This window comes from Orbicella franksi, chromosome 13, assembly GCF_964199315.1.
Source record: "Orbicella franksi chromosome 13, jaOrbFran1.1, whole genome shotgun sequence".
Lineage (NCBI taxonomy): Eukaryota > Metazoa > Cnidaria > Anthozoa > Scleractinia > Merulinidae > Orbicella > Orbicella franksi.
This window is the reverse complement of record NC_138157.1, coordinates 21,502,499-21,515,183: the sequence shown is the minus strand read 5'-3', so window position 1 is coordinate 21,515,183 and position 12,685 is coordinate 21,502,499. Positions and strand designations below refer to the sequence as shown.

The 12,685-nt window shown below is 37.1% G+C and overlaps 1 protein-coding gene across 1 annotated transcript; it reads left to right on the top strand.

Moving 5' to 3' along the window:
- The first annotated feature begins 1,515 nt into the window (after window positions 1-1,515).
- Window positions 1,516-12,580, top strand: LOC145465989 (neuroguidin-like). The gene is made up of 17 exons (XM_081449777.1): window positions 1,516-1,602; window positions 1,685-1,741; window positions 3,979-4,050; window positions 5,190-5,230; window positions 5,422-5,518; window positions 6,051-6,138; window positions 6,770-6,825; window positions 7,759-7,852; window positions 8,453-8,545; window positions 9,275-9,306; window positions 9,416-9,477; window positions 9,880-9,928; window positions 10,052-10,135; window positions 10,501-10,526; window positions 10,703-10,730; window positions 11,441-11,477; window positions 12,445-12,580. Exons 1-17 carry the CDS (start codon window positions 1,579-1,581, stop codon window positions 12,468-12,470), a joined length of 966 nt encoding a protein of 321 aa, XP_081305903.1. The 5' UTR covers window positions 1,516-1,578; the 3' UTR covers window positions 12,471-12,580.
- The last annotated feature ends 105 nt before the right edge of the window (window positions 12,581-12,685 follow it).

Sequence of the window (12,685 nt, the reverse complement as noted above, 5' to 3'; positions counted from 1 at the left end):
TTTGTTTCACGGTATTATTTTGGCTTCAGGGATGAACTACTGGAACTACTCACGTAGTGGCTTTACATTCCAATTAGAGTGAAGTTCGTCATTGTCAATGTTAATATGTCTCGCTAGACAAACCAACTGGTAAAGAAACGTTTAAAACACAAAAAATAAAAGTGATCACAAATTAAAAGTTTGAATTACTGAAGTGATTCTAAATGAACTGAAATGACGTAGTGTACAACAATGCAAAGAAGTTCCTTTCCAAAATAAAATTAAAATTTCGCCTCAATTCAGTGCGTCGCAACAAAAAGTGACATGGTGATTCTTGGCAACTGTTGGCTATTAAGAAAACAAGGAGACTCGCTTCAAATGCTCTAGCTTTTCTTGCTCTTATAGTGTGTTAAAGGAATATGTACTAGTTACTATCATCGCAGCCCGGTCCTCCTCTGCAGCGCACTCTTACACCCAGGGTCTCCCAAAATGTCCCAACACTCTAGTCACCCCAGAAATGAAACACTACTACTTTTTGAATAGCTCCTTGTTTTTGACACCATTATTATAGATCAACCGAATAAAGGGTCGCAGTTATGGATCAAAGAAGGAGTTCTAAAAAAACGCAGAAAACTGTTTAGAGCAACCTTAGGCCTATAGTTGGGCGCTTTAAGTTAGGAAGTATTGAAAGCAAACTGCAATACCTTGAAGGTGCTTTTTACTTTTCCCCAGAAACATTGCATTTGCTCGTTTTCGCCAATCTCTTTTGCCCAGTTAATAAAAGCGTGGTTCTCTTTTCTCTTTTTGTAGGGCCAGGGGACGAAGTCTCTTTGTTAACCTGATTTTACACCGAGAAACTGCCTGTGATAAATTTTACATCAATAAAACCTTTTCCAGAACTCGTTGTGTATATCGCAAAGCTCGATCCATCACTGCAGTAAATTTTGGACGATCGCTCCACGCAAACAAAGTCTAAGAACAGAAATGAAAGAAAGAAACGTAACAAATTATCCACGAGGTCTACAAGCAAATTGTTGTCAGTTAATGTATAGGAAAAGGATGAGCTTTTCCGTGACCCAAACAAACCGGAACTACTCCGGAAATTCTTGATCGTTCTTCGCCTGCTTTTCCACTAGCTTTTTTTTTTTTGAAATATTCAAAAATCGCAGGAGCTGAAAACTGTCACTGTTTCATGGGCTCCTGACTGCGTTCATTTTTGTTTTGCATCATCCTCGCTTTCCCACTTCTGTCAAGGAGTTAAAATTGGAATAGAAACTGCTCATCACGATAAAAAACCGTTGATTGTCTTCATTTTTTCCCCGGCGGCATCCTCGCAGATATACGCGTGTACCACACGAGATGACGCAATTTGTTATTTACGTTCCTTGACGAACTAAATAATCAAGGGACGATCATCGTCTCTTGCTACAAGCCCCTCCCCAAAGATGCTGCTAAATACTGCACAAGTGACGGTCCCCGTCATTAGGCCACCAGACATACTCTGGCGCGATATAGTCGATTAGCACTTACACAAATCAATTCTGATATTAAAGGCACGCCGCTGTTGTTTGGAATCGCGGCTTCGAGGTACATTTCAAGATGGCGGCGGTGGCGGCAGAAGCGGTACATTTCACTATTTCAATTGTCCTCTTGTTTCAGAATACAGAGAATAAAGTTTTGATAACGTCTCTTACATTTTCTTTAGATAATAGCAAAAGATTTACCGGAAGTGATATCAGCCATGAGGGAGATGGAGGAAAAGGTAAGGAACAAAACTACAGAGTGCACGTGTATTGTAAATTTTACAATTAAAAAGAAGTTGTTTACTGTTGACTTTTGGTAATTCAAAAAATGACTAATTTCTAAGCTGAATAGTAAGTAAATCAAAGGTTAAATTTAACCAAAGCGTAAGTATAGGAGTCATGATTAAGACCTACATGTTTAATCTCAAGTGTATGTTACATCTTTAATTTGGTGGTTTTATGAGGTGTCGGGTGAAATAGGATCGAAGAGACCTGTGCTCGTACGGTAGGGAAAAAGCTGCTTGTAGCTAAAGAATACACTGTACTACCACACTTTGTAATAGTGTATGCCTATGACTATATGAGTTTTTATACTGTTTAACTCTTGTTTATTGTGCACTTAAAGTACTGTAAGGGTGACACATGCATGTTCAGTGCACAGAAACATACTAGGGCTTAATTAGCTGCAGAATACCAGCTCAGCTCTACCATTCCATTTATAACATGGACAGCATATCAACATGGTTGCCAGGGCTGTCATTAAGGGCCGTAACCCGTAACACCTGTTATGGCTGAGTTCACTCAATGTTACGGGTGAAGATGTCGATGGATGGTACGAACGTGCTACACTTACCGAATTTATTTTTAAACATTTCCCTGTTGAAATAAACATAACTGTTTCTTGGTGTCTTACCTCCTTGGTTCTACTATTTATATTTTACCCTGGAGATGAACTTTCAGTTTGCTTAATCGTCGTGAATTACATTTAGACGCCATTTTAAGCAGCAAAACTTATCTCGCAATGCGCTGCTCCTGCCTTTTGAGAAATTCCGCCGACCGATGTAGGGTGTTGTCCAGGCTGATCGATCGTGTTAGGTCCCGCACGTGTGTAGAGAAAGTTGTGTTTTAATATGAATAAGAGAAAAGAACCCACATCAAAACAGCCTGGGATCGACAGATTTTTGTCTAAATCCCAACGGACCGATGGAAATGAGGAAGCTCACAAAACAGCTGGTCGAGGCGGTCGACAAATACCAGCGATCACAGCTTCAAGTACTGCAAGTACTTCAGCCACATGTGGGCAGCCTGTAGAACTGAGTATTATGCTACAAAGAGTGGAAGAAAAATTTCCCGATTCTAGAAATGGTAAAGCATTTCATTCTTATTACCACTGTAACGGAAAGAGATGTTCAATGTCTGATCCAGCTTATTTGAGTTCCTCTAACGGTAAGATAGCTTGGTAATGTAGAGATGTTATTATAATTTTTATTTCCGGTTTCACTCCTGTTTTATGCATTTGACCATAATAACAAATTATTATACCTGTTAGCAAACATAAAACCATATTGCTGATTATGGACTGTCATTTATTTTTTTTTTTTTAAACAAGGAACACTCAGGTCTGTTGGAGATATTTCATAACTTTATTCATTTGATCTCTGTAAATTAAGGTGCATGAATTTGAAATTATGCACTGTGAAAAACAAACAGTACTGAAATAAGGACCACTTGCATAGGTTGATGCAACAAAGATGCTATTTCACTATTTGCTGATGATGTACTACAACATATTATCACTCTGCTTTATCAGCATTTTTGATTAAAAAATTGCCATTTTCATGCCCTAGAAAGCAGGAAAATGCATTTCTAGGGGTTTCATGCTCAAAAAATTTCTGGGGGGGGGGGGGCATGCCCTCAGACCCCCCTAGATGCTCAGGCCCTTTCGGGCCTTCAGAACGTGGCCGTGGGCCACGTATTTCACTGCTATGGGTGATAACTTACATGCAACGGCTGCTTGAAAACTTAGTGACAGCCCTGGTTGCAAATCTACATGATAATAATATACTAAGTTGAAAAGGTAAAGGTTATCACATTTATTTTGTTGTAAAAGCGTATTGCAGAAAGACATTGTATGTGGAACTACAGGTAGACTGGTGTGGGTCCTAATTTCTAAGTAGTAGGGTAATTTGTAGTTTTTCCCTAGTGTACATATTCAACATGTATTGTAAATAGACGTATAGAGGCTTGTCACCATCTCTCAATGTCCAATCAGACTCAATCTGAGCAAAACTATTTATGCGACATTGCATGAAATTAATTATGTAACATGTTTATCCTTTTCTAACAGAGTATTTCTTATCTTTTTGAACTTGAAAATGTTGTCATCATGACTCCAAAATGTCATTTCCTTTTATCATTTATTTTTTACTTTATTGTAAATAGGTAAGGCTAATTATTTTTGTTTTGTTTGTATAAGGTATCAGACATAGATCAGCATGTAGAGAATTTGATGAAGAAAATTTCAAGTGGATCATTAACAACGAAAAAGGTCTGTGTGTGCTAGGTATTTTTACCACTGAGTCTGACATTCCACTAGGAATTTTAAAATATTGTGTGGTTAAAAATCTCACTACAAAGCCTAAAAACTGTATTTTAAAAATTTGGGTACTGGCATTTCAGAACATGCTATCTGCACATGTATGTAACCTCGTGCCTAGATTGAAACAATATTCTTTGGTTGTTATTGCCAGTTTGTGACGTCATCATTTTCCAAAATTGAAAATTACTAATCCTACTGAAAATTTAGTTTGATCAAAATGTAAGAGTCTCTAATAACTTGCCGTTTTAAAACATTTAAGCTCGACAGTGTTCTTCATTTTTTAATAGAGCGCATTTGAATTTCCAAGTTTATGCATTGCATGACATCAAATGGCAGCCCCAGGAGGCTCTTGCATAGATCAAAAGATGAGTCATCGCGTAAGTTTTTGCAAACTGAACAGTTTTTGCTCTAGAAGAAGTATTAATTTCAATGTGTCCGAGCTCTAGTAAAGAGTAATAACTTTTCGTTTAAATGGTAAAACTCAATGACAGATGTTTCTGTTACTTAGCTGCCATGTTTGTGTCCCTCTGAGGGGCACCAATGTGACGCCTCTATACAAAGCTCTAAAATTTGGGTGAAACACTTCTCCAAATAATGTGGGAATGGAAACTTGCCTAGACCTCAATCTTAGGGAGATTGTTCATATAACAATCATCTATCATATCCCAGATTCTTGGGTTAATTTATTGAATGGTTGCGATTTTTATTTTTGATGGTATGACAGTACAAACCAGCAATAAAGAAAATGCTTGAAGACTGAATTGTACTGAATGTTTCTCAGATCTTTTTGTACTTATATTTAATTAACATATGTACATGTATGTCACTATATCTGAACTGACTTCATTCCATTTTGGGTACATTAGATTAGTACTTCACTTTATATTATACTGTATGCCCTGGGTATTTGTGATGAGTTCAAAGATTGCAGACTTGGACTACAATTAACAAATTAAGGAAGGCATTCATTTCTTAATCCTAAGCTTTTGTTATTCCCAAGATCTAGAAGTATTTTCTGTTGCTAATTTTTTAGCTTACACAATTATTAAATGTTAGACTGAGATTAAAAACATTTCTATTTCTTTCAGGGTGTTAGTTTTTTAGAACTGAAATTTCATCTGCTTTTAAGGTATGTAAATGCTGATATAATAGTTACATGCTTTGACTGCAGAAATTTCAATTTACTGAATAAACAATTACTGGTAAATTGCTATTGGCTGGAAGTTTGAAATTTACTCATAAAAGAAAAATATTGATCTCACCAACTGCAACAAACACACAGTTGTATTGTGCTATTTTTTATTCTTCATTTTGTTGCAGCTATGTTATTGATCTCACATACTACCTGCTAACAAAAACTGATGGAAAACCATGGCAGGAAGACCCGGCTGCCGAAAGATTAGTAGAAGTTCGCACTGTGAGTAATACTTTGATAAGATGTAATGTTTGTATTCTCCCAGTACAGTCATCTTGCTTGGTAAATACCAGATTTATCACAAGACTTTATAATAGAAAAAGTGCTGTAGTCAGTGTATAGACTGGCAGATTTATCACAAGATGTTATGATGGAAAAAGTGCTGTAGTCAGTGTATAAACTGGCTGAACACTTGGAAAAATTACTATCTGACCTGTAAGAGTCTTGAATTGAGACAAAAAAAGAAGATCTTGTAGATCTTAAAACAAAATAGACATACTTTACTCACTCTCAAGTGAAGTACATCTGTGTGTGAATACAACCTGCTGATGAGTGTTATCTCAGGTAAACTTTGCCTGCCAGTTTACCACATCAAAATCTATAATTTATAATCTTGCTTTTCATAGATGATGAGACACTTGTCTGTAGGGATTCATGGGTTATTCTTCTTGAGAGAAATAGTACAAAGCATGTAAATGTGATCTCTTATGTACAGCATGTATGTTTTTATTTCTCTCAATAACACTCCATTTAGGTTTTGGAGAAACTGAGACCCATTGACCAGAAAATGAAGTATCAGATTGATAAAATGATTAAGACTGCCACAACAGGGATGACATCAGGTACATTTACACTGTCTGTTTATTTCTCATTAAAATAAGTACATATATGTCCTACAGTATATAAACTGTCAGGAATGTGAAATTAAATATTGCTTAGAAGACTATCCCTCCAAGCCTTGTCCATAGAGTTACTTCAGCAGCAACTTACAGTTTCCTTTTCACATTCACAAGTGTAAAAGCTAACAAAAGTTTTGAAAAAAAAAATTTTCCTCAGAATGCTTAAAAAACAAAGAGTTCTATGTAAAACTACTCTCAAATAGCTGTTATGGTCACACACTTGCATACAAGGCTTCACTCGCTGACTTACTCCTGTCTTGACTTGAGTTCCAGTACAATGTCATGGCCACATACTTTAACAGGCTTTTACAGTACCTGCTGACATAAAAAAGTGTTAACTTGAGTTACAGTACAACATCAAACTTTCACTTCAGGGTCAAACCTCAGTTGATGCTGATTTAAAAACAACATGAAGTTACATACCCAACTGTCATATAGCCTAGTGTAAATGTTATTAGTTATTACAAGGCAATGTGCAGTTAATTCATAATTCACATGATTTTGTACTTTTAAATGCCTCCTCAAATGCTAAATATTTCTTAATTAATCTTTGTTTATTTATTTTTTCATAAAGGTGCTGAAATTGATCCCCTAAGGTTTAAACCAAATCCTGAAAACATGGTATCAAAGGTGGGTTGCTTGCTGGTTTATTTTGAAATCACAGATTAACCATAAGATTATGTCTTGATAGTAAAACTAACAAATTACAATGTTAGTACAGTGAAATTCACCAACAGTCACCTCCTGTGTGGGGATGCACGTGGTCACAGCCAAAGGTTTAATTTTAAACACTTTTTAATGTCACTATTCTGCATGCTAATAGAAAGCATAGGATACGATTCAACCAAAAAACATGACAGGAACAAAATCCACAGTATGTGACTTTAGGCTACACACACAAAATAAAAGTCTCACAAGTTTGCATGTATTCCCCTTAACATTGGGATGGAACAAGAGTATTGGCAGAGCCCCACACAATTTGGTTATCTACAATGTACTTGCTTACTTTGGTTATCTACTTAAAAGGGGAGTTAAAATATTTTCTTCAAATGACAGTTTACAGTCGTGTTCCCAGATCTCCTGTGGGCAAAGCAGGAGGCAATACCTGGTCAAGTTCAATATTGGTTATTTAATCTGCCTTTAGAGATGTGTGTGTTAGGGTTAAAATTGCTCACTCAAATGATGAATACTACTTCAGGACGAAGTAAAGTGCACGCTGATAGAACTTTTTCACAAATGTGACCTTGGACAATTTAATAAACATAAAAACTGTACTAAAACCAGGAACACTGTACATGTAACAGAACACTCTTAAAAGAAAGCTTAACCCACCTATATACATGTATGTGCATATCGCTAACCACTAGCTGTTAACTTTTAACTGCTAAAAGACAAACCTACACTTACTACAGGTGGCTTGGTGCTCATGCGAAGAATTCATTATTTGAGTGAGTACGTTTAGTCAGAAAAGTGTGCCCTTTTTCAGAATGTATAGCGAGATTCTGTGGTGATTAAATTGTTAAAGGTCTGCATTTTTTTTTTTTTTTTTTTTTGGAGTTACAGCCTGATGACGAAGATTTTGAAAGCAGTGATGAAGAAGATGGTTCAAAGAAGACCAAAGTCTATGTCCCTCCAAAGGTTGCTGCTGTTCCTTATGGTGAGCTCTCAAAAGCATTTTATTTCATTATTAATATTTTCCACAAGTGAGTCCCACAAATTTATCAATGAAAAATTTGTAAAATTCTTTTGCTACAACCTACTTCAAACCTTAAAAACTCAACTACTCCTCTTACAGCAAAATTGAAGTGCACTTTCCAACAAACAAAACTGTAGTTTTAAGAACATGTGTTAGAAATCTCACTATGTTTAACAATGCATTGTTGGAAAGCTGCAAAATGCATAGTTGTTGTGGCTGAGAGAGGGCTCCAGGAACAGCGAACATATTTGACAAAGTAGATGTCACAACCCGTTTTGTACAAAATGGACATGCTGGGAAGGGATTCTAGTAGTTTTGAAGGTTGACGTTTGTTTACTCCAGCTGGTGTCACTTAAACATCTATGTCCATCACTTTGTAAAATTAAACTGAAAGGTCTTGTAAACATTATTGCATAATGGCTACATCCTGTATGCAGCTGTGCAATAGATGGCTACTCAGTCAAAGTCTCAGAAAACAGCCCTTGCATTGTGTAGGCTGCTGAACAATGATAATTTAGTAATGAGCATATTGTGAATGTATTTTGTTGGAAATGTTTCCAGATGAGGATGATGATAAGAAGACTAGAAAAGAGAGAGATGAAGAAAGAGCTAGGAAAAGAGTACTGACAAGCTCACTTTTACATGATTTAAGAGGTGACATGATAACTATTTCTTAATTTGTTATAATTCTCATCTTGTTTAGAGAATTGCTCCTTGACTATACAAGCCTCTAACTACCACATTCTGTAATTAAAGAACTACTTTATTGGCAATGAATGCAAAATTTGCATTCTTAATTTTACTGTGTACTCCTTGGGTATCATCTGAATGGGCTTATATTCGTAATTGTGTAATGCAATATTCTGGTTTGCCATACAGGTATTTTTCGTGGCGGGGCATCCCATATATTAATTACAGGGTGCTCGTCGCACCTTTTAGGGGATAAAAAACGCAGTTTTGGTACTTCTTAGGGTGTTCAGCCTCAAAAGCTCCACAGCAGGAACTTTTGCGGTTCCTTTTAGTGTATCGAGCTGAACAAAATGTGACAGGAGATAGTGTGTTGTTTTACTGTAGAATTGGTACCTCTGAGAGGTGAAAAAATTTCAAGCCGCACCCACCAAACATGATCTTAGTATCTCTGAGGGGTTTCCAATGAGCACCCCAGCCCTTTTTATATGGGAGTCCCCCCCCCCCGGGGGGTATTTTTGTTGTTTTGTTTAGTTTTGTTATTTGTTGTTGTTTCTAGTTGTAGCTCAATCAACATTTATTATTGAATTCACTTGAGTTTTTGGATCGACATATTTGAAGTAGCCTATGTCTTGCTTCTGCACATAGAACGTGTAACTTGATGTCTAACGTTTGACTGGCTTGTTCTGTTTCTAGATGAATACGGTGATGCACCCCAAGAAATTCGGGTATGTGTTATGTCTGCTTATTCAAATTTCATTCAATCAACACGTATTAAGCCTGGCACAACATTTTGTTATTTATCCCTTCTAACTAAACATCTGCAATCTTTGTCAGGATGAAACTTTGTCACGCTGGAGAAAACAGAAGGAAAAAGAAGAAGAGGAAGAACGAACACGGTAAATTTTGTTCTTTTTCTTTTCAGCTACAACTAGTAGTTGCAAAAATGTTGATACATGTTGTGCAAAAATGGCTTTACATACTTAAAACTTAGTTAAATGGATCGTAAATAACAACTTTGTTACAGAATAACAATTAGCCCCCCGCTCCCTGATTCAGTTTTGTTCGTCTAAGTATTGTACATGATATTGCTTAGCTAGCAACATTGGAAAGGGAGGGAGGGGGAAAGATTACACGAGATAGTGCGGTGAGAAGTTTTCTCCCGATGTTTCAAGTTTTCTTGCAACTGGTTGTAGCTTCAAGGTATTATCACCAGATTATGAGCCGGGATAGGTAGAAGGTCAAATCGCTAGGTTCGCATACACGTTGTACAGATAACAATTTGCTTTTTTATCTCATAGATATGAAGAGGAAAATCTGCTTCGACTTCCTGCTAAGAAGAAGAAAAGGGTTTGTTGTCTAAACTTTAAAACCTGAATATTATTATTGTCAACAAACCAGTTGAACGTATTATTGCTGTATGTTGTTCGTGCTTTATGCAGTTGACTTTACTCTGTTTGATTGATTACCCAGATATCTGAGCGTGCTCAGTCAGGCATGGATGAACTGACGTCATTCGCTGACTTGTCTGTGCTAAATGCTGGAGAAGATGACAGGGTGAGTGAACTTGACTGAAACAGTTACACAGGTTACAACATTTTTAGGTTGCAACAACTACGTGGCAGTACATTGTAACATTAAACTAAAATATGAGGCTGAAGGCTCTTTAAAAGGTGTCAAATAGCTGGTTCGCTAAACGTTTCAGGCTTAGTGCTTCTTCAGAAGACAAAATAAAGCGATCCACACCATGCAAAAAGCTGTACGCGTACGCACGGATTGTTTGGGTGGATGGAGAGCTATCTACTTCATTGTAACATGAAGTGTAATTTATTCAGCCATTATTAAAATGATTCTAAAATAGCTCTTGTTCGAGTGTTCAATGATATTGTTGTTTTATTTACTTCTTTTTGTTTGCGTTACAGAATGGTGAATACTCTACAAAATCTAGGTAATTTGTTTCTTTTTTTGTATTATTAGTGCCCAGTTCTCTCTTTGTAGTATGAGTAACGCAGGCGTACCTTTAATTAAATGAAAACCGGCAATCCATGTAATTGAAACGGTCAGTTGAAGTCTCGCAGTCAACTTTATCGTTTCTAATGTTAACCATTTGATTGTGTCTTGCAGTTCAAGCAGTAAGAAATCAAAATCGAAGGTATGGTACATGTCTCTGTCTTTATCTGCAGTAACTCTCTTAAAAGTATTCATCCAAACCAGGCGCGGAGGCAAAAAAATCACGGGGGGGAAAGAAAGTGTTTAATCGTGCCTTAACCTCAATGCGATTTACTTTGTTTTTGTCCTAGAGGCCTCGGAGCCATGGAAATTTTAATAGAATTATCGAAATTGGCTTACTGTTAAGTGTACTGTTCGTTCAATTAAATGCAGTCTGTAAAGAAAAACGGCTATTAATTTAAATACTTAACAGCGTTATTTTGATCCCTGTGTAAACCTTTCAGTAAATGAAAAGAAATACGAGGATTTCTAGGGCTGTTTTAAAGTGCCAAAAAATGTTTTTCGCTCGATGAAATCTTTATATGAAACTAACAAAAAAAGCTGCAAAAATTTTTGCATTCGGTTGAAACCCGAATTACAATATGACAATCGCCAGCAATAAATAAATTATATAAACAATATTTCACATTACTTATTTGATAGCCACAAGACATTTTCATTATTTATTACCATCTTCTATGTGGTAATCTGCCAAAAGTCTTTTCTGGGCGTGTTTGTACTTCAGGTTTTTTTAAAATGTTTTTATCTTTTGCTCGAAGGGGACTGTTGTTTTTCAAAAGGGTGATTGGGCCTGTTCGTTAACCATGTTTTCATGCTGGAATTGTGTTTGCTATTTCGTTATGTTTCTTGCAGTGGAAGAAGAAGTTTGGAAGCGCGAAAAAGAAGAAAGGTAAACAATCATGAAATATACATTTAATTCTTGGCCGGACTTTTCCTTTGGCAAGACAAACAATTGAAGGTTTCCACGTGCCAAAGGCATGTTTGCTGTTTGTACTCGTTAGTTTTTTTTTTTTTTTTCATAATCAGTCAGGGCAGCCAATGCTGTTTTTCGTGAATGTTTTAGCTCTAAAAGAGTTTCCGACCCATCGAAGAATACCTCGCGACCACTCAAAATATTGTGACTCGACTATCGCGCTACGAGAATTCATCGCCTCACTTGGCAACGTTGAGGCCAAAATGGCGGCCTCGGTCAATCGTAGGATGACATGCATCAACTGTTAATTCTGCCCTCCTTCCCCCCGCCTCCCGACACACATACACACCAGACTGTAATTTGTTTTGTGCTGCTTCAGTTGCGAAACACTATGCCTTGGCGTGTGTGTTCATCAGTATTGAAATGCAGGACCTGCCCGTTATCTCTACAATAGTTTCTTTCTTCACCTTGAGATATCATAAAAGTCGTTACTGCCGAGAGAGGACGACGCGAGAGACTATGAACGCGTGGTAATTATTAGACCAAGTTGCGTAACCTCATACATCGTTGCAACTTCCAAATTTTTTGGCGAGCTGTCGTTCGGCGACTTCGCGGTAAAACAGCATGGATCTAACCAGATGCTGTCACGAACCGTATAGTAACGCGCGAAAACATTTAACCTATTATGTAATAGGCGTTATCTACAAACGGCTTAAAACAGCTTAAAAAAATTATTAGAGAGGGCAACCGTCTTTACAGGGGAATCCACCTCGAAGATCTTCCTCTCTTGCTGGCGACAAACTGCAGAGGGACTGCAAATAGACCATGTCACTTCACGCTGCATTTAAGCCCCGGTGCAGACCAGCCATCGGACTTGCCTAATCTCCTATGGATTGAATGATAAGTTCGGTTTTTCGGTAACCTTTTTTTGTTTTCTTCACAGGATTTAGCAAACGACGCCGAAGATAAAACAGCAACGGGGAGGCAAACAACGCTTTCAAATCAATAAATATTTTGCCGCCAGTAAAATCAGATTTAGTTTGTTGATTGTTTGTGTTACTGAATTTTGTAGTTTGTCCAATAGTGATCTAATTCGTTTGCAAACAGTCCAGCTGCATTTCGTCTTTGTTGTGCGTTTCATAATAAATAATTGGTGACGCTATTTTGGTATTCTTGCCCCTGGA